Source organism: Monodelphis domestica, chromosome 1 (genome assembly GCF_027887165.1).
Source record: "Monodelphis domestica isolate mMonDom1 chromosome 1, mMonDom1.pri, whole genome shotgun sequence".
NCBI classification, from domain to species: Eukaryota; Metazoa; Chordata; class Mammalia; order Didelphimorphia; family Didelphidae; genus Monodelphis; species Monodelphis domestica.
In genome coordinates, this window is record NC_077227.1 from 616,418,091 (window position 1) to 616,441,450 (window position 23,360).

General features: G+C 36.1%; 1 protein-coding gene across 3 annotated transcripts in view; it reads left to right on the top strand.

The window, feature by feature from the left end:
* Positions 1–23,360, top strand: part of KIF16B (kinesin family member 16B) — a 341,792-nt gene that overhangs the window by 148,836 nt on the left and 169,596 nt on the right. For all 3 annotated transcript variants that reach the window (XM_056813860.1, XM_056813861.1, XM_007476655.3), the window contains exons 14-15: positions 2,475–2,526; positions 4,732–4,869. In XM_056813860.1, coding sequence (XP_056669838.1) covers positions 2,475–2,526; positions 4,732–4,869 — 190 coding nt within the window. The remainder of the gene's footprint in view (positions 1–2,474; positions 2,527–4,731; positions 4,870–23,360) is intronic.

Consider the following 23,360-nt stretch of genomic DNA (forward strand, 5'->3'; position numbering starts at 1 on the left):
AAGAAGTTTTTTTTTTGTTTTGGTTTATTTTTGTCTTCCTTAACCCATTCTAAACTTAAGCATCCCCAGTAATATTCTGTTATGAATAAAAATTAATCTGGAGATTTACTACTAGATTTATAAGCATTTATTAGTGAAGAGAAAGAAAGAAATAGGTTTTAGCCTTTCAAACTTTAGGTAACAATCCTATCCCCCATTGTAGCTGATGCTCTGAGTCTTGTTTTGTCAAAGATGGCCTGGTGAGATAAGAAAACAAGCCCAGAGACAAAGTTAGCTCAAGTCCAGTCCGGACAAAGAGATCTCCTCAGCTTCCTGTGCTGGCTTTTCAATCCTATGCTGCTCCTAGCCTGGATCTTTCAATAGGACGGTGGCTTTCTCTTTGGCATTCATCATGCCCAGGACGCTACACTGGGATGCTGGCTATACTAGAGGTTCCCTAAATATTTTCCTCACACAATCCTCCCATGACAATGATAAGCCTTTGTATTTATTCTATGTTGTCTTCCTCTGCAGTGGCATGTAGATAGAGTGCAAGGTCTGGAGTCAGGAAAATTCATCTCCTTGAGTTCAAATATGACCTTAGATACTTACTAGCTATAGGACCCTAGTCAAATCCCTCAATCTTGTTTGCCTCTGTTTCTTCATCTGTAAAATGAACTGAAGAAGGAAATTGTAAACCACTTCTGTGTCTCTGCCAAGAAAAAAAACCCAATCACCAAGAGTTGGATATGACTGAAAATGACTGAACAACAAGCTTTCCTTTGCTTCCTTCCTCCAACTTTTAAAAAATATATATATCTGAATAATGTTTATTAATATTTTAAGACTCCTTCTCATTGTTCAGACTATCCCAGCTTCTGTCCCCTTTCCTTTTCAGCTTTATCACAATTTCTAAATTGAAATGAATACTTTCTGCCAGGATTCCTATGATTTTTTTCTATCAGAAAGCAATGCATCCATAGTAATGGAAATCAGATTCAGAATACTTCCCTTCACTGGTTTCTCCTCCTCTTAAAGGATAAAATTATTATTAAGGTAAATTAACAAATTAGCTATCCTGATTTTGTTGGAGAAAAAGCTTTTATCAGATGTGTAAGTGATTGTAGCTGCCCATAGCACTCTTTGATTGAGCAAGCATTTAATTGCCTTGTATACACAAGGTTAAAGAGACAAAAACAAAGTAGCCCCTGGTATGGAGGGCTGAAGAGGTGGTAATATAACACATTAACAAAAATTAAAAAGACAGAATATCTGAAACTGTGCACTGATCCAACCATTTTGGAGAACAGTTTGGAATTATGTGCAGAGAGTTATAAAACTGTATGTACTCTTAGACCCAGCAATAATATTTCCCAAGGAAAACAGGGAAAAAGGAAAATAACCTATATTTTTCAAGATATTTATAGTAGCTCTCCTTGTCATGGCAAAGAACTGGAAGTTGAAGAGATGTCTATCAGTTGGGAAATGGCTGAACAAATTATATTATATGACTGTTATGAAATACTACTGTGCCATAAGAAAGAATGAGCAGGTTAATTTAAAAAAATGGGAAAGACCTACATGAAATAACAAAGAGTGAAATGAGAGAACATTTTATACAGCTATGGAATTAATATTTAAAGAATAACTCATACATCTCCAGTTCTAGAGAATGAGCTAATAAATAGCATACAAAAGAAATAATTATTGGAGAGGGGTATGAGGTGTCATCTTTGATTTCATCTTCTATAAAATAGAGAAAAATAATACTTTATCTTATGAGTGGTTGTTGGGATAAAATTAGATAATATTTATAAAGAGTTTTGTAAACCTTAAAGTGCTATGTAAATAGTAGCTGTTAGCAGAATTATGATTATTGCTTTACTTTTCCTTTTTTGATCTTCTCTCTCTCTCTTGACTAAGTTTTGCCTTTTCCAAATCATATTCCAATCATGGACCTCATTTAACCACAGAAACCTATAAGGGTAAATTTGACTTTATTCATTAAGATCTGGAGCTAAATTTGTTTTTAAACTCTTCTTTCTTCATTTGTGTATAAAAATCCAAATACTCTCTTGGAGTTTGTCTGATGTTAACCTCTGGATGTTTTAACTGCTATTCCTCCTTCATTACAGCTATTTTATATAGTTTCTAGCTTGATGGACATAAGTAGGAAGTTTTCCAGTGCTTTCTAAACCCTTCCTTTTTCAATTTAAAGACTGTTGATTAGATTTTCCAGATTCTTAATAAGAGTATTCTTATCAGCCATTCTTAGGCGTGTTCTTCTTATGACTGAGTCTGTCCTGCTTATATTGTAAGTTAGTGTCCAGATATCCAAATCCCATTCCCAGACTGTATCTGATAGTAACATTTGTGCCTATACATATATCCCTAGAAGTTGATAGTAGTTATTAACATTAGATACTATATGTATTTTTATATATATATAACACCCAAGTATTCTTTTTCCTGATGGGAATGTGTTTTCTTTCCAGGAGGGTCAGACTTATGTTGGCCGAGAAGATGCTTCAACGGAACAGGATATTGGTAAGAAATCTATGGGATGTCTTTCTTTTCTTTTAGCTACATCACTTAGCGATAACCAAGCTTTCTTTGGTTGACCTGAATTTGACTTGGTATCAATAAATAAACTGCTTTTCAAACTGTATTTTACATCTTTGTTATTTTGAAACTTGCCTTAAAACTTTCATATGGAAAGTAGTTCTAATTCAAAATAAATTCATAAACTTGTGCCCACTCCCTGAAACATAAATATGTGTTTGTAACTTGAATTTGAAGGAACACAGGAAGATATCACAGTAACAATAATAACACGAGCAGCAAATAATAACAGTAATGACACCTAGAATAATAAGTGCCTACTATGTGCTAGGCACTGTGCTAAGTGTTCTACACATTATCTCACTGATCCTCACAGTAACCCTGGGCTGTAGGTACTATTATTATCATCATCATTTTATATTGGCAGAAACAAAATAGAGGTTAAAGGACTTGTCAACATAACAAAGGCCAAGCAAGTGAGGTGGAATCTGTACTAGTGTTCTCTCCATTGTGCCTACTAGTTGGCTCATTCTTGTCATAATACACACAATTTTTTTTTTACATACAATTCTGGAGACAGGAAATGACGTATTGGGAGTAAAGATATAAGAGGTAATGAGAACCACTATTGGTTTCATACTTCAGTAATCCCCCTCCCCCTTCCCCCAAATATATGCTTTTGCTGTATTAGTGCAGACAGTACCCATTTTTTGTTTTAAATAGTCTTTGTGAATGACCATTTCCAAAGCAATGACAAAGCACATCTAGTCATTCACCCTCGGTTGATGGATTGTGTCAGATTTGACTTCGATGGTCTTGAACAACAGAAACTGTCCATTGCCAGGAATAGGCTCAGAGCTCCTCTAGCATATAATATCCAGCTGGAACTTGGGTCAGTATAGGGATAGAACTTAGGTTCAGGGCCACATCTCAATACATTTTCAAAGGAGGGCTTTAGAGGGCTTTTGTAAGAAATTGTAACTTCCACAAAAGTGAGGCAAAATCCTTTTGATTTTTGACATATGAGTTGACCATCGTTAGTCAGCAGACATTTTCCCAAGTTTAGTCATCCAGAGTAGAACCTCAGCAGTCTGTCTTTTCTGGCTCATTCCCATGAATGAAAGCTCTTTCACAAATGCTGCAGATTATGCTTCTCAGATACGTTTTCAGGCTGCTTCCCTTGGGGTTCTTTGGAATGGTGCTGTATTATTCCTTGTATATCCTAAGCAATAGCCTAATTTATCCCCGAGACCCTGCTTCCAGGATCCAGAAAGTGGGTTTATCCTTTTGCCTGCTTGACTTTCCTCTTGCTACCATCCAGGTAGATGATTACATTGGTTTTCCTATCATTTTCTATGACCTTAATAAAGCATGGACGTGAAAAAAAATTATGATAGAGGGAATCAATTATAGGATTGTTTTAGAAAATTAAAAATAATCATTTTGAAAAGATTTTCCTAAGTCAGTAATTCCCAACACATTTTATGCAATAACTTGTTGCTATATTCTATATTCTCAGAGATGTATTGCAAGATTCCTAGACACTTGTAACAATATTATTTTCAGTGCCCTTTAATTAAAAATTCCTTTAGACTAGAATCATAGCTCTGAGAGGTTCCTTAAAGATTAATTTATAATCCATTCCCATTTTGTGCAGATTATGAAACTCAAACCTAGAAGGGTTGAAGGGTTGGACCTGTAGTCCATTGCTGCTGGAGGGGCAAAGTCAAGATTTGAATCTGGGTTGCACGCTTTCCAGCCCATTTTGTTTGTACCCCATTCCTAGCTTCCACATTTGTAAAAGTCAGGACAGTTAGATGGTAAAGTGGCTAGAGCACTGGCCCTGGAGTCAGGAAGACTCATCTTCCTGAGTTCAAATCTGGCCTCAGACACTTTAGCTTTGTGACCCTGGGTAAGTCACTTAGTCCTGCTTCTCTTAGTTTCCTCAGCTGTAAAGGACTAGAGAAGGAAATGGCCTACTCCTCCTATCTCTTGGCTGAGAAAACCCCAAATGGGATCACAAAGAATCAGACATGACTGAAAAAAAAGACTGAACAGTCATTTGTAGAAGTCAGAGGGTTTTACAAGATAAAGAAAATATTGTGAACTCACTCAAGAGGGACAAAAGAAAAGAGTTGGTATAAAAGTGAGTATCTTCCCCTTTATTTATTGATTTATTTTGCAATACAGTTCTTCATGGCCTGGATTTGGAAAGTGAGCACTGTGTCTTTGAAAATGTTAATGGAACAGTGACTTTAATACCGCTGAATGGATCCCAGTGCTCTGTGAATGGAATTCAGATCCTAGAAGCTACGCACCTAAACCAAGGTATTTGACTTGGACCTTTTCTCTAGTATCTAGTATCGTTTCATTATTGTATGTATTATAAAAAATGTGATACTAAGTTAGTGTTAATTCTTATTCCCTATAAAATAGTAGTGCTTATTATTGGATCATGGGCTATCTGTGAGAAAGTGCAATGGAGAAGGTTTGTGGGTGGTAAAAGAAACAGGATCCAGGAGAGACAGCCTGGCACTTTTTCTTATGTGCAAACCTTCTGTCACAAAAGTATGTAATTAAGCAGTGACCTTTTTCTCTTCTATTTAACTAACCCATTTTTTAGGAATATAGGGACTTTTTAAAAATAATCATTGTGTGTTTCTTTTGAGTTTCCTTGGGTTAGGATATCCTCTAGCTACTCAGCATGTCAGTGGGCAGCTAGGTGACAGTGAATGGAGTGCTGGACTTGGAGTCAGGAACACTTATTTTCCTGAATTCAAATCTGGCCCAGACACTTACTAGTTGTGTGATCCTGAGAAAGTCAGTTGACCCTGTTTGCCTCAGTTTCCACATCTGTAAAATGAGTCAGAGAAGGAAATGCCAAACTACTCTGGTATCTTTGCCAAGAATACCCCAAATTGAGTCCTGAAGAGTTGGCTGTGACTGAAGACAACTGAACAACAACAAGCATCCAGTACAGAACTCGTCTTCAGTTTCTCCCCTCATAGCCCATCTCTGTTGTTTCCTTTGAGAGCACTAGTCTGCAAGTCATTCGGTTTCGGAGCCAAGGACTCCGTTTTTACTTTCTCTTCTCTTTTGGCTTCTTCCCCTGCCCTTATCAAAGCCCTTCCAAAGTTTTCTCAATTCTCTTCGCACAATGTCTATCACATCCATCTCCTTTTCTTCTGTCACCAGGCTGCCACCATCTTCAGGCCTTCATCACCTCTCACCTTGACGATTGCAATAACCTCTTACTGTCTATCTGCTTTCAATCTTTCCTTCCTGCAATCTATTTTCTACAGAGCAAGCTGTCAAATTAATATTCTCAAGGTCTGGGTCAGGACAGCTCACTCCTGCTCAGAACTCTTCATTGACTCCCTATTATTGCCTCAAGGACAAAATACAAACTCCTTCAACCTGACATTTAAAGACCTGCCCAATCTGGCTTCCAGAATTATTTCTTCTTCACATTTTTGATGCTCCAGCAAAACTGGCCCGCTTAATGCTCCTAGAAATTAGCATTCCATGCCTCACCTTTTCACAGGCTACTCTCCTGTGATCTATTATCTCCCCTTCACCACCTCTTAAAATCTAGCCTCCTTCAAGATTTAACTCACATTCCATTGTTTATAGGATTTCCCCCTCCCCCTCCAGTTGTTAATGTGCTATTCTTCCTGAAATCTCTTATATTTACTTGTCTCTGTGGTTTTGGCCTATTTCCTATTTATTGTAAGAAGCTTGAAGACAGATATTATTTTGTTTTTATTTTCATATTTCCAGTGTCTTCTATGGTGTTTTGCATGCAATAGGAACCTAATAATGATTGTTGAATTTAATGTTAACCCTCATTCAAAGTGAACGTGTCTGTATATTTTTTAAAAAAGCAATCTTTTATTCATGCGTGCAAAGATCTATGCTTTGGGTATTCAAATTTTCTAAAATATGGAAATTAGAGGCAGCTATATGGCTAGTTCAGTGGTTTAGGACTAATACCAGAGCTCTTGACTTCCAGTCCAATGGTATGCCACAAACTTATTACAATAAAATGTCAATTCGATACAGAACTAAAATTTCAATTCAGCAAATATTTGTTGTGTCTACTAAATACATTTTTAATGAGAATTTTTTTTTTTTAATTTGGGAGTCTCAGTGAAGGCTGTAGGGAGGAGTGTTTTGAAAAAGGAGGGGAAAATGATTCTGTGATAGAGGTTGTAGGGAACCAGCCTTGCCAGAAATAACAAGGCATTGTCATAGGCACTGGAGATGCACAAGTTGGTAGAGCACTTCGGAAGTACATGCAACTCAATTTCAAGAAGCCATGGTTTGTTGCACCCAGGTGGCTCAGTGCATAGAGTCCTGGAGTGAGATGGCCCTGGCTTCAGGTTTGGCCTCAGACATTTCCTAGCTGTGTGACCCTGGGCCCATTGCTTAGCCCATACCATTGTTTTGCCTTGGAACTGATATTTAGTATTGGTACTAAGACAGAAAGTAAGAGTTAAAAAAAATAGAGAAAATATTAACTTTTGGTGGTGTAAGAAGAGAGTATGTGCCTTTGAGTCAGAAGGCATGGATGCCAGTCCTGCCTCTCTTCCTTTTACTATCATATAACATAGTTGAAAGTAGAAACCACCTTGGAAGCAAAGCTTCATCTCATACTGATTATGTGGCCTTGGGCAAGTTCCTGAAGCTCTCTGAGGCTCAGTTTTCACACCTGCAAAGTGGGGTTAATGTTCCTTCAACATTTGCCTCACAGGCTTGTTTGAAAGACTAGACCTTATAAAGCCCCACACAGCACATGACTGGGAGCAGCTGTGCTTGCTCTTCTTTACTGGCTTCCACACGCTCCTCCTCTTCTCCATGTGGAATATGAAAGCTTTGGGCTAGATTCTTTCCCAGGCTCTCCCTTCAGGGATTCCAATCATTGCTGCCTTGCTGAATGCTTTCCCCATTTGTGCTCACTGTCAGAGCTGTCAGCACAATTCCTGCCCCTCTCCCGGAAGTTCTTTGCCTTCAGGACTCTCACCTTCTATCCTCCTTCCGTGTTGAAAGACTTTGTGGCTCAGAGGGACCCCAGTAAGATGTGGGATGCTCTTCTTGTTCTTCCCCTTATGGTTGGGATCAGAGGAGTTTTGTGGCCTCTCGGGAGTATTAGCCACCATGGCTAACATTGCTGTGGAATAAATGACATTGATATATAGCCAATTGCTTTACAGATATTATCATTTGATCATAAATCAACCCTGTGAGGCGCGCCTTAGGTATTATCATATTCAACTTACAGATGAGGAAAATGAGGTTCAGAGAGCCTTGGTAACTTGTCTACGCTTACATGGCTCTTAATTGTCAACAGTGAGATTCACATTCGTGGTTGGACTGAGGTTCTCTCAGAGTGCTGCTCTCTCCTTGATGTATATCCATGCTCTGTCAGGGCAAGTAAACTCCCTTTTTGTTAAACTATCCACTGACTTGGGGGCACCTCATTTAGTGCCCACTGTAAACTGTAAAAAGGCATGAACTGTGAAACTTGGGTCTATTTTTCCCCCATAGGGGAGTGAGCACCCTGGGCTCTGAGGGCCATAGACACCTTCTTCCTATTTTCCCAGAACAGGAAGATAACCAAGAGCTTTGATGCCTTTAAAATCAAGATAATCCTTATTTAGTAAGGACATACATATGTATGGGAGGAAATTAATCGAGTACCAAAAGGCACTTGAAGCAGCTATTTTTATAATTCTTAGTGAAGGGAGGTGGGAAAGAGGCTGGAAGGGGCTGATTCAGGTAGGAATCTGGGGTGATACGGGCAGAAAGTTCCTAGGAATAGGGTGGTGTATCCCTAAGTGCAAGACGAAACAAAGACATAAGACATCCCTGGTATGTATTTTTAGCATAAGAGCAAGAGAAGAATATGAAGTGACTCAGTCTCAAAGTTTCAGCAAAATAGTGACCTACTGAGTGTTAGGGCCAGAGAGACATGGCCAGAAATCTCAGTCAGAAATAGAGAGTCTTAGAGATAGCTCTGTGCCTAGAGATACCAAGTCATGTTCATACAAAGCACAAGAACTTTTGGCTAGCTCATCCCAGAAAGACCGTGAGAACTGGTATGGAATGAGCTAGTGACAGGTAGAAACCAAATAAAGTCTAATGTCCCAGGCTGAGAGATCTGATTTCCACGGTTACCTCAGCCAGACTATAATTTTTGAAGACAGTTTCTTTAAATTACTCTGGGTCCTAACGGCAATCAATTTCCTAAAATCACTTGGGGTTCCTAGGTAGTGTCAGTCTTATGAAGCTTGAGCATATCAAGATAACTTATATACCACATTGTCCTAAACTCAAAGGGGATTGACATCAAGACAAACCCATACAAAATCCACTCTCTTCTGACTGTCTAGTTTTCTCTACATTAGATTAAACTTCATAATTTTAAAAAATTAAGTCTCAAAAAGATGCTGTAAATTATAATCTGCCTAAAAGTGTGGGATTACTGGCACTAAGGTTTAGGATTTACCTTTTATGCTACTTACTCACCTCTAGAAATATCTACTCTAATGCCTCATTATGGTATAAAAATGATCTTTGGTGTTCAAAGACTATTCCAGCAGAGGAACTCAAGCTGTGGCATATTGTAGCATACTTGAAATGTTTTAAGTATGGTATTGGAAACAAGAAGTCAGTTTTCTGAGGGCCCATCTAATTAAGTAACAAAAAGCTCAACATCAGAGTTTAGCCAGGTGATGACAAATCCTTTAATCATGGCAGCTCATATAGTGAAGAAAAATACAAAAAAATACAAAATGCCTCTCAGCCTTGTATGACTTTCTTTACCTTAGCATTGACAGTGGTCAAATGGTAGAAAAAAGAGGAGGAGGAGCTTTCATTAGGGAGACAAATCAAGGATTTACCAGAATTAGTTTTGTCATATACTAAAAAACAATAGGAAAAATCATTTTATGAAACATTTCTTCAACCCATAATACATTTATAAAAAGTATTTTTAAAACCACAGAAATAAATGAATCTTTTGTAAAACATCAGAAAATCAATTATTAAGCATTTATTAAGTGTCTATTGCATATCAGGAATTGTGTGAGGTTTTGAAGATTTGAATATAAAAATTGGTCATTCTTTATACTTAGGTGGCTTGTGTTCTACTGAAATGAAGAGGTAGAGAAATTCCATGACAAATTTAATTAGATCTTCCAAATTAAATCAACATTTAAGTATATGATATTTGGGGATTAATAAAACAAACAATGGAAAATGTCAAGAAATATATTATAAATAGGGATTAGGAATAAGGAATGATAGGTTAGATTTGTAGATTATACTGAAGCCTGATACCCCTCTATATACAATGAAGACTTTGAGGAAAAATATAATTATATGTTAGGAATGGAAAGTACTGAATAGATTCACTAAATGATATATTTTAACAAAAGAGAAATAATTAATGTACAAAGGGAGTAATTCTTGATTTAACTCTCTCCCTCTAATCAAACCACTTTCTTTTTGAACAGAGATCAAAATTAATAGTTAGAATGAGAAAAAATATTATGTACAATTGAAATAATGCAATTGACCTATTCAGATAATCAACATTCACTATTAACCCAGATCTTTTCCATCATCTAGTTGAGAAATTTATAGAGTACAAGATTTCACAGTACTTTTTGCTTATTAAATATTTTTTCAAAATGAGTATTTGATTCACTAGAGCAAAATAGATATAGAAAAGTGATCTTAATTGCTTTCACAAAATTACAAAACTTTTAATGACCTCAGACTTCTTTGAGAAACATAGATCCTAGGTTTTGATATGAATATTCTACTAGTGTTGCTCTGTGGCTATAAGTAATGGAACACTACAGTCTCCAAAAAATTAAACATAAGTATCACCTAGAAGACATTGGAGTGCTAGTTGATTACTCTGTGGTATCTTTGAACAGGCTGCAACTTATTATAAATACATAGCTTTGAAGAACCAGAGTAAATTAAATCATCAGGGAAAGTATGATGAGTAGGTTATATATATCATTAATGGGGAATGACCTATGTCATGTTCATATGATGTACTAGTCAGTCAACTCTCCCATGAACATTTATTAAGCTCCTACTATGTGTTGGACATATAGTAGAGGGTACAAATACAAGAAAGAGAGAGTCTTTGACCTCAAAGAGCTTACCCCCTAACGGGGAAGACAATACGCAAAAGAAAACAGAAAGGGATAGGGGATGGAGAGGTATGTGGAGCCCAGGCATGTTGGATAAATCAAAGAAGTCTTAAATAAGTATTTCCAGGTAGTCCTTCTTAAGTAGAAGCATTTATGGCTCCACACTTCAATTAGAGGAGCAGAAAATATTGATAAGACATGAGTAATAAAGCTTTTTGTATATTGCATTGCAAGATGATGAGATTTCCTAGGAATGAGTTTACTCCAGGCATGGCAGAGAAGCCAGAGAAGTCCAAAATGTATACTGCCAGGGAAGCGAAAGAAGGACAAAATGAGTTTAGCCTGCCAAAAAATTAGGAGATATCAAAATTTAGTATCTTTGTGAAGTCAGAAGTCAAGGAAGTCCTCTGCCCTGCTGATTAGAAAATTGGCAGCAAACTTAGTAGTCAAGAATTGCCTAGGATAGAAAGTCTTATAATTTTTCTGTTTGCATATTATGTTGTAAAATATTACAGTTGGCTAAAAAAAATGAGGTGAGGGGCACATTGTTAGCAATTGTCATGAAAACAATTCCAGGGTTTTAGTGGATGACTTTTTAAGCCTCAGTATTGGTCAGCCGTATAAGATGACAACCTGAAGATAATGGGATCTTGAATTTCATTAAGACAGAAGCTATTGCTTCATCAAGTCCTATTGCTTCATCAAGAGAATTATGATGTGTTCTGGACAGTGTGTCCTAGTAGACAGAGAACTGTCTTTGCAACTTACGAGATCTGGGTTAAAGTCCTGCCTATACTAAATAACTGTCTGAGGGACCCCGGACAAGTCATTTAACCTCAGTAATCCTTTCTTTAAGATTTGAAATGGCCAATCAATCTCAGTCGGGATACATGTATATGATAGAGGGTATTTTCTCTACTAGCAATCCCAGGTCCAGTTCTTGTCCCTAGACAGACATCATGGTTTTAGTAAGGCAATGTTAAGCTAGAGAATATCTTAGAGACAGGTAGCCATGATCATGAAGAGTCTTGAGTACAATCATATGAAGATCAGTTGAAAGAACTAGGTATTATTAGTTTAGACAAGTGAAGATTCTAGGAATAATCTTTAAGTATTTGAAAACCTGTCATGTGAAAAGGAGATTATACTAGTTCTATTTGGTTCATTAAGGCAGGGTCAGGATTAAAGGGCAACTTTTAGAAGAGGTAAATTTATGTTTAGAGTTTTTCAAAAATGGAATGAATTGTCTCGAGATTGTGGTTTCACTTTCTTTGGAGTTTCTTGAAAAGAGGCTGCATAATCATGTGTAGGGTAAGTGGGAATTCCATTCATATATAGGTTCCATGAACTGCCTTCTAAAAACTCTTTCAGTTCTCAAAATTGTATGATTCTTTGTGGAAAATGTCCAAATTGATAAAATCACAGATCCTTTTGACTGTTTGAGAATGCTATTCATACCTCCACATTACTGTTGTTTTCTGTTTGGATTTAGGGAGAGCAAAATTACTATCCTTCAATTCTCTCACTGTTTATAGGTAAAAAATTATTTTTATTCATTGACCTTTGCCCTCACTGGAACTCTTATATGCACAAGGTAAGTCCATTAAAGACACTTATTGTCGGCCTAAAAATAATTGGAGCTAAAAACTTTTTCTTAATATTAATGATTAAAGTCACTCTATGGCTTATCTAAGGAAAGTGGTTACATTAATTGATATTCAAGGTTAATTGTCAGGATGTTCTTTCCCTGAAGGGTGCTATTAATTGTTTTACTCCTGTGATGGCATGATTTTCAATTCTGAAGGTTTAGAACACCTCTGGCATTCTTCTTTGCCATAGACTTCTCAGTACCACTCTTAATGAAATAGAGGTAAAATGCTATGTCAGAAGGTATTAGGATGCTAGAGTGTAGGGTCTAATTGTCCTTAACAAGTCTAAAGGCAATGAAATCCTACATTGTGTTATTTCCCAAGGCAATACATGATATAATCAAGTAGCAATGTGATTAAGTTTTTTTTTTTTTTAATTTTACTTAGGCTTTGGGGCACTCTAGGCTATATGGGTGTCAGAAACTATAGAATTAAAGGATTAGAGTTAGTTCTTCCTTTAATTTAATCCATTCTATTTCAACACACATTTAGGTACCTACTGTGTGCAAAGCATTATAATAAGTTTTAGGATTACAAAGATGGAAAACAAAACAACCTCTAACCTTACATTCTGGTAAAGAGGATTAGTTATGTATACAGTGAATATAGTGCCGTCCTAAAATAATTTGGTGTGTAAGTGGGATCAAATAGATTGTCATGAGAGTCACTGTTTTGTCTTCATGTCAGCAATAATACTAGGACTCATTTTACCACATAAGAAAATTAAAGGTTAAGCTGTATGTGACTTGATTATTAAAAGAGCTGGCAAAATGAACCAGAAGTACCTGTTAGTCAAATAAACGTTAGGAAAGGCTATTCTGATGTTCCCAAAGCTTAAATATTTAATGAGTTATTCAAACAAATATCCTGGAGAGACTTCATATTGCCTCCAGGATCAAATACAAATTCCTCAATTGTTAGGGCCCTCCACAATCTGGGTCCAACTGCCTATTCTGCCCCCTTTTATATTACTAAACCAGAAGCACTGAATTTCAACCAAACTGAGCTGCTAGTTAGACTCAGTTTCCCCCTTCTTTTTTCTTGCATTAGCACTCCTCTTGCCTAGTATATACTTCTTCCTTATCTCTTCCTTTCAATCAACATTTGCTATATACCAGGTACTGTACCAAGCACTTGGAGGCAGATTAACTAAAAAAAATAAATAAATAAAAAGGCAAGAGAGTTGCTCTGCCTTCAACCAAATTTATAACCTAAAGAGAGAAACAATGTACAAAAAAAGGGCAGAAAAATGGAGGTGTAGTGGGCGAGGGGGATGCTAGGGAATACCTAGGGCAGGGACATCAAGGACTCAACACCAAGCAGGGCAGCTATAAAGGGTGTGAGCTGAGAATCCAGTTTTTTCTCTCTCTTGAGGGAGGCATTGTGAGGAGCTTGGTACTCCGCCCCCCAGCCCTCCAATCAGGGCAGAGGAGGCTCAGGAATGTGTGTGAATCAAGGCTTCACTTAGCAGCTTGGTGGTGAGTTTAGAAGTGATGATATTATTCTGGGAGGGCAGAGGAGCAGATACAGAATAGTGTTTCCTCTTAGCTTATGCCTAGCTACTTTTAAGGCTCAGCTCATGTGTCATCTTTTCCTTGAAACCTTCCTTTATGACCTTATGACTTATCCTGCCTTCTCTCACCATATCGATAATCTCTCCTTCCTCAACTGTCCTTGTATTTACTTAAGTGTGTCCATGTAGTAAGGTTCTCGGGGGCAGACTTTCCTCTTTGGCTTTTTCTCCCTAGTGTCTAGGCATGATGCTCTAATAGTTACTTATTGAACTAGATGCAAGGCAAGAAGGAAGTGAGCCAAAGTGTCATGGGGTCGATGACTCAATCTTAGGAATGTTTCAGTGGATGAAAATGGAATAAGTGGCCCCGTTGTAGTCATGTGGAGACAAATACACAGATATTAGGGAAGGTGAGATTTTTGGGGAACCACAAATGAATCCAGTTTGCAAGGTACTGAGTATCTGAGGAGAGAAGGGAGTATCAAGGTAGTAAAGACACCAAGGTCATCCATTGCCAATCACCTGACTTTTGGCATGCCATTAGACTTTGATGATTGTGAAAGAGAGTGAGGTTGACAACTTAGTTCAACTCTGCCTCACATAAAGCCAGTTCAAGAGCAGTCAAGACATTACTTCATGAGGCCATTGATTCCTTCAAAGGATGAGCAGCAATTAAAGGACTCCAGACAATTTGGACAGACTCTTCACAGAAAAAAGACCATGTGTAGAAAATATAGTTTTAGCCTAGATTTTGCTCCCAGTAGAGCTTGTGTGTGTGTGTGTGTGTGTGTGTGTGTGTGTGTAAAATGGGTTAGACCCAGAGTTGAATAAAATGAGACCAGGCTGGGTTGCTTTTGGAAATTTTCAAAGTAGATTTTTGTGTGTGTGTTTTTTTTGGACATTCCATGTATGATGAATCTCTGAGTACTCCACAGTGCCTGCTTCAACCAGCTTTGTGGCCTTTGGAACATGTTGTTCTCATCTGCCCATTCTACCAACTCATCCATGGATTTGAGGCTTTTCAGTTACCCTCTTCCTGGTTTTTAGCCTATCCACTGCCAACATGGTTAAGTGTGGCTGCTGCACATGCTAGTTTCTTGGAGCCACAGGTGAAAGTTGGGTCAAAAATGGATAAACAGCCTTGAAAATGGCCCAGCAAGCCCTAACACCAAAGGTTGCTAATGTTCCTGAACATTCCACATACCTGAGCCATTTATTGCATATAACCCTAAGCTCTGGAATTAACCTTCATGCAGTCAGCATGGGAACCATCGCATCACTTCAGAGTGATTCACAGGGAATCCTTCTTTTACCCTGTGAAATATTTTGTTTATTTTTTGCTTTTTTATTTATTTATTATTAAAGGGATGCTGAAGAGATTTATTTCCGTTGTTACATGTTCTAAGAAATCTCTAGTGATTTTGATGTACCTGTGGTAAGACATCTAGTAATAGGATATGTAAGGGAAAGTGTGTTCTACCAAATCAAATGCTTTTTTTGTGATCTTTAAATAAAAACCCAGTGTTCAGTGTTGCCTTTAGTAACAACTTGCTCTTTTGCCAAGAAGTCAGATCCTTGCTTTCTAGAATATCTTCTGGCCACCTTGCTTCTCTTGGTTGCTGTAATTAATTTACATTGATTAATTAAACTTCTAGTTAAAATATTTTTAGTTAGTATCCATATCATTTGGGTTGTGCATTTCTCATTGTTTTAGTTTACGCATTTCAATGTTGGACTTTTTGAAATATATGCATGATCTTTTTTCTCATTATTATACTTTATTTTTTTAATGAAATCTGATAGTAACAATGTGGATAAATTGATGATCTGAAACAGTTGCTCTCTCTTGGAATATTCTTACTCGTATAACAAGTCTTAGCTTATATGTCAGAAGTATAATTTGCTGCTCACTTGGTCCAATGCTCACCAGTTCAAAAGTTTCAGGTTCCTCTGTAATTCCTTTATCTTGACCCATGCTTCTTGTTGGGTTGGGTTTCAGATAAAATGTGCTCTATAGTAACATCATTGCCATGATCATCTGTGAACAACTTAGCAATTATTCTCAGCAATAAGTAATTCAAAGGAATTCGGAAGGACATATGATAAAAAATGCTATCCTCCTCCAGAGAAAGAATTGATGTCTAAATGTAGATTGAACCATATTTTTTAAACTTTATTTTTTCTTGGCTTTTTATTTTTGAAGGGACTATATCCTCTTTTGCAACATGGCTAATGTGGACATATTTTTAATATCACTTTACATGTATAATCTATATTGCAGTGGATTTCTCTTTGTATGACTATGTGATTTGACACTTTTATAAGTGGTGTAAAGGAGTAGAAGTCATGTTTAGTAAATTGGGAGATGCTCAATGCTTCAAGGTACAGTTAATTCAGAGGCATAATACAGTATGGGGATTTGAATTATGCAGATATCCACTGGAGATCTCTCATGACCAAATGCTAAGGAACCCAATAATTTCTTACTGGGCTTAAGTGATAATTTTCATCTTTCAAAAGGTTGAAAAAGCCAGTGGGGAAAACTATATTCTGTCTCCAGTTATCACTGATTATGAAGAACTAATTATTAGATTAGAAATAATGTGAAACATTGGGAGGAAGGGGGAGAAGTGACCACTTTTGTGATTCTAAGGGAAGAACATACAGAAAAGTTGAGCACAATCCTAAGTGTTAAATTTGGGACAAGTAGATTTCAAAGAGCACAGAGGAGGGCTCAATAGGATCATATGAAGAGAAATTATCCCAGTTGGGAGAGGAACTCACATGAATAAAATTCTTAAGACAGAACCATTTCTGATGTCAAGAAAAAGGGCAAGTTATCTGAAGAGATTAATGGCAGAGATCTCAAGAACTAGCTTTAGGTTTTTAAAAAAATGTTTTTATAAAAGATGAAAGAATATGGGAAAGTAACAAAGTATAAATAATACACAGTCATAGTACTATAAGAATAATATGAGAGTGATGTAAAGGGAAAATTCAAATGATGTTTAAAGAAAATATGCCAATAAAAATTTAATTAAGAAAACAAATAATGTCAGAAGTATTGAAATGCAAAATTAAGTGAAGTGGGTAAGAGTAGCTAAGAAATCTTTATTTATTTATTAGGGAGGGGTGTGTATGCTTTCCAAGATTTTATTTACACAACATCTGCTCTAATAACCAGTGTCATATTTTCATTCATGTGTTTCTTACCCATAGGGTAATAGGTCCACCATAATTGTTCAGGGAATTTTATACACTAGAGGAAAAGTCCATGTTAATAACCACTAACAAAGTTGTGGTAATCAGGAAATAAGTATCCAGAGCAGAGATAACTTATTACAACAGAAGCTAGGCTTTCCCTGCAAAACAGCAAAAATGGAGGAACATTTTAAATTGTTACACCTTAAAACCCAGTTGAATTGCCCATTGGCTATGGAAGGGGGAAGGGTGGAGGGGAGGGAAAGAACAGAAACCATGCACCATGGTAAAATATTCCAAATTAATTAAACAAATAAATTTTAAAATAAATAAGTAAATAAATAATTACAACTGTAGCTATCCCAGAAAAGAAGGAATGAGAAAGGGCGACAATTGGCTGACAAGTCTGAATCATATTCCTTTTTATAGGTATATTATTTCTGTATATCTAAGGAATATTTAAAAAGCCATAGTAGGAAAAAGTGGAAAATCAAAGAGAAAAAATTATTGCTCGGAGTAATGAGATAGATAACCAAAACCATGGGAAAAGAATTGCTCAGTTTAAAAATTTTGTTTCACCACCTCTAGTAAGAAGCTATAATTAATATAAATGTAGAGATAAAGAAATGAGAACAGGTAACATTGAATATTGATGAGTCAGTAAGACCTAGATTAAAGCCTGATGCCGAATGTATGCTTTGGCAACTCTCTAGGTATTGCTGAGATACATTGATAGAAGATTAATAGGGTTGCTGTTTAGTGTTTGCCCTAAGTCAATGGAATCATGTATACCATTCAATAAGTCACCAGATATAGATTAACTACATTCTTGGGAATTCATAGAACTGGAGAATGTGATTTTTCATCCATCTCCAATGACGTAAGAGAGGACAGGAGTGATACTGAAGGAATGAAGGAGAGAAAATGTCCTAGTTTTTTTAAAAATGTGAATAGAATCTATAAGCTTTAGACCACTGAAACAAATTCCTACCAAATTTCTAGAATATACTATTAAGTAGATGGTTAGAAGAAAATCTTGAAAAGGAAGTCATGTGAAGGAAAGGAAGTAGCATGAGTTGAATAGATCATACTAAACTAACTTTTTTTTAAAAACAAAATTAACTGGTGAATCAGGAAAAAGCTGTTGATATTGTTTACCTTTGGTGTTAGTAAAGCATATGATAAAGTATCCCATTTTATTCTTGTGGAAAAGTGGAGAGTTACAAGCTAAATAGTCATACAAATTAGATTGATTTAGAACTGATAAAAACCCCTATTAATTGAATAATCATTAATAATTCAATGTCTACTTGGTAAGAGGAGGTAAAACAATGTTTGACCTCAGAATTTGAAGCAGTTAATGGAAGCTCAGAAAGGCAGATTTAAGTATGATATAATAAAAACTGCTTAGCAATGAGAGCTATTTCAAAGTGAAATGAACTATTTTGACATGAGTCATAATGAATTTATTCTCACTAAAGATATTTAGGAAAAGGGTAGGTAAAGTTGGCTTTAAAGGTCCCCTTTAAGGTGAGATTCTGTGCTTCTTGTCACTTCTTGCCAGGTACATACTTTGAATGTTTTCTCTTCATCAGACTGTAAATCACTGTGGAAATAAGAGAATCAATTAAATTTGAGTGGACCTCATTGTTTTGGTGTTCACATGGTTTTTTGAATAACTTGTAATTTTAGAGTTGTCTAGACTTTAGAGTTATCTAAAAACTAAACTTAGCTTAGTTCTATTTTTGTCCTTGAGAAAATATTTTATTGACAGCTCTCTTGTCTTAGCCCTTTAGAATAGCCTCCTAGGTCTCCTATGTACCTTACTCCAGCTTTTCTTCTGATTTAAGAAGATATTGGACTTCATATTTTCACTGCTTTGTCAGATTCAATCAGTCTCACTCCTGAGCACTTAACTTTTCATTTTTAAATAATTTCTCTTTTCCCTATCTGTACCCCCACCACCATCACCATCATAATCATTAAAGAGTATTTACCAAGTGCCAACATTGATATGGAATCTGATATCCTGAAGCTTATTTAATTTCCCTGCCATGTGATAGCTAATATAGAGTAAAAAAGATACTCTCTAGAGGTGCAGAAACATCAAACACAGGAGAATTAAAGCTGCACTGGGCTTTGACGAAGACCCTTTTGACAGATTTTCTCCCCTTTGTAGAAGGAGAGAGTTCCAAAAGAACCTTGCTCCAGGATAGCAGCAATAGAACTACATTTAGACTCAAAGGACTCAGGTTTGAATTCTGGCCCTGCCACCTTAGGCTCATCACCTCCTTTCCTGAACTCTGGAAGGTTAATTTGACTTTCTCAGCTTGTTTTTCAACAGTACAAGGAATGGTTTGGACTAGATGGAGACCTTCCAGCTCCCAGTTTGTGATCCTGTGGTCTTATAGATGATGAGTAGTAGTGAACCACATGAGGGTGTCATCCAGATCAAGGGAAATAACATACATAAGCTGTATTATTGACCTTGAGGTTCTTATCCAAGATTAGTGATTCTTTTTATTCCCTCTGGCTCTAAATCCTTGGATCTTTCCATGGGTAGGCGTTAATATAAATCAGAAGCCATAGCGGGATCATGGAACCCAGTGCTCAGGTGTTATATCAGCATCTAACAAGATCCCTATTGAATCTGACAGTTTGGAGTCCCAACAGCTTTGTGTTTTCTGCTCTAGTTGTTTCTAGCTATTGCTTGATATTCTGTATTTAAATGTCTCTTTTCATTAGCAAATTACTATTCATTTGGAAATGTGTTACTTAGACTGTTCCATTAAAAAGCACATGTAGTAATTACCACTTCCTTATCTAAATCACTTCAAACACTTGTGAATTCCAGCTAATATGAACTTTGTCTAAATATAGCAAGTCATCACTATTAGAGGAAACATTCTATTTGGATCAGTTATTCACTTTGATTCAACACAGTTCAGAAAACACTTATCAGGTACCTTCTATTTGCAAGTAGTAGACACTAGAGTTCCCAAACCATAATGATCCTGGCCCACAAGATGCTTATAATCTCTTGACCCATAACATTACATATATTTGCATTGGTTAGTTTTCAGACCTCAGACAATATGTGGATAACATTCCTCTATGTTAAATAGGAAATATTTTCTTCCAATAGCTTCTTTAAAACCAAATTATGTGCCATTTCACAGGCCTGTGAAATAAATACACTTAAGTCCTCATATGTTTGTTTGAATCAAAGGCAAGTTCTCTTGCCCTAAAAATGTATATGTAGATGATGTGAGAGCCTTAGGGATTTTATGTAGACAGTCTGTGATCAAGTCCTATCATTGACTTCTGTGATGTGACCAGTTGTGCAGGCAATCAAATTATTATTGTGTAATTACAGAATATTATTGTTGAAAGAGACTCTAGCACTCATCCTCTTACTCAATTAATCTTATTATAATAACAATTGTTTTGGAGATTGTTTAATATTTTGATTCATTCCACATGAGTCTTAAAGTGGGGAGAATATGTTAAAAGATACTTTTATTTAACATTACTCTTATTTTCATGATGATGTTCTTTCCTCTAAGAGCTTATTAAATTTTACCCTTATTACTTTGGAAGGTTGAAGATTCTGTAGTTTCACGTTGGACAACAAAAACTTAATCATGCATGTATGTGCATGCATACACATGTGCATATGTTTAACGTGGTATGTAATTTAATTAAACTTCTCTCTTTAAGACTAAAAGATACCTCAATTTAAACACTTGGGGAATTTGGGGCTATAATCATATACGAACATTTGGAGAGCATTGGCCCATATGGGGCCAGAGCCAAATCATTTAAGTAACCTGTTATTACAAAATTCCTGCATATCATCTTTGAGGTATTCTGAATTCAGTTGAATGAATCCTATTTCTCCATTTTAAAATTTGATTTTTATATTACTGATATTCTGAAATAATAGATTGTATAACTATTCCCTGATTTCCCTCACATGTTACATAAGTAGTTTTTAACCTGAAGCCTTAACATAGTTACTCTAGTGAGCTTTGGAGTCTGTTCTTTCTGAATATGTTCTAATTTCTCTCATTACTCTTCACTAGAAGAGAAAAGTCCTTAGACCTAATTTTTATATCCCCTTCCCCACATTTTTCCTGTTTCTCATAAAGTTATAATCCTGATCATCTCTTATAATTATAAAAAAGTATCTCCCAAAGGGGAGTGAGCTTGCTTTTGTTTTTCCCACAAATGATAGGGTTGGGAAGAGACTTCAAGTTAAAAGTTCTTCCATAATTTTTATCTTCCCTTTCTTCTGCCTGCTTCACAACATATATACCTCCTAGTACAATTCCTTCATTTCTATCCTCCATTTTACCCATCAAATTCAATGTTTTTATCATCTCCCTAAAAAAAAAACTGTATTTTTATCTATATATATTTTAGTATTTAGTTTTATGGAGAAAGCTAATACCTAAGTATGCCTGCTATTGGAATCTTCTAGAAAGTACCTGACTAGGAATATTAATCAATCCATCAATGAGTAAGGATTTATTAAGTTCACACCATGTGGCAGACAGTGCTATGTGCTAGGTTTACAAAATCAAAGAAGTAAACAATCCCAACTATTAAGGAATTTGCAGTCTATCAGGAAAGATAAAAATATATAAAGATAATAAGAAAAATAGAATAAATATAAGTATATCACAGTTAAGTCCAAGTTAGTTAAAAGAGGATTGCACTAACAGCTGAAGAGGTCAGCAAACAAATAGATGATAGAGCATAATAAAGAGTAGTGGGGTTTTTTTTTTATGAATAGAGAGACCTAGCCATATTTGTAGGTAGTAATAAGCAGGAACAAATAAATAAGGAGAGTTTAGAGTAAGTTTGAATATTAAGGTAATGATCTGCTAAAGAAGTGGAGAGGGATCCAGGAAGAGGTTGATTTTGGTTGGTAAGGAGAGTGAAATTTTCTTATTTTTGAAAGTAGGGGAGAAGTGGAGAGAATGGCAGGTTATGTCAAGGGGTTTTGAGATGAAGAATTGGAGAAAAGGGATTCAGGGCTAATTCCCTCAATTTTCTGAACAAAGTAAGAAGTGAGGGCTTCAGCAGAAAGGGGTAGGTAGATAGTATAGGTACCTTGAGAGGAAAAATTTTAGAACATCTTCTGTGGGAGTAATGAGATTGGGAATTAAGGAGAAATTAATGATTGTCTTGTTGCAATGAGAGCCCAGATGAGGTTGTATAACATGAAGTAGCATAATTTTAAATTATTATTTTATTGGCTCAGATTGTTCTCTTCAACTAATGGGGCTCTGATGCTGGTAATTCATATTACTTTGAAGAATAGAGTTACTTCTTGTTAAGGAGGATGCAGTTTCAGGAGAGGATAACATTTAAATTATAGCCTTGTCCTATTAATACTCCTTGAACTGCTCTTGCTGGACTCATATCTTAGATTTTTTTTCTCCCATTGATTGCTATCAAGAAATAAGGTGATAACATTCAGAATTCCTTCTTCTCAAAAAAATTCTTTTGTCATCTAGGATACAAACAAAAGGAAATATCCCTTTGGTTTTTCTTAATTTTTAATGGTAGGTTTGAGAAGGCTAGAGCATATAACCAATGAGAAATTCAGGAGAGTAAGAACAAAGGATGTCATCAAGAAATTATATAACAGAAAATTGGCTCATCTCATGGCAAGGACAAAGGATAGTAGTTGAACAGCCAGAGCACTTCTCACTCCTCATTGTTAACTTTTGGAAATACATGGAAAAGAATCCACTATGCCATACTGTCTCTCCTACTAAGAGTAGTTAAATTTATTCATATTAATAGATTTCATTGTTCTACTTATTTGCTAATCACAGTCTTAAGGTTTAATATAGTGTTTATTGTAGCTCCTCCAGTGAATATTCATTTCTTATTTTTGAAGCACTTCAGAAACCATAACTAGGGAATTTACACTGATGTACATTTGAAAGTGTGATGTTCTGAGTGCTGAAATATATTTGCATCTATTAAATTGCTTGGAAATGGAGGGTAGGTGATTGTCTTGAGTGTGGGGTTGAGTAGTCTTTTACATAATTCTCACCTTCTTGATTGATGAAGAGAACTTAGTAGAAGATTTTTAACAGGTTTCTCATGGTAATGAAAAAGGCAATAGATCTTCGACATTAATCTGGCCAATAGCATATGTCAACAGCAGAAACTCTTTTGCCCACTTGAAAATGCCAACAAAAAAGTCCCATGGTTACATGAGTGTACACTCTTATTAATTTTCTTGAATAAATCCTTCCACTTCAC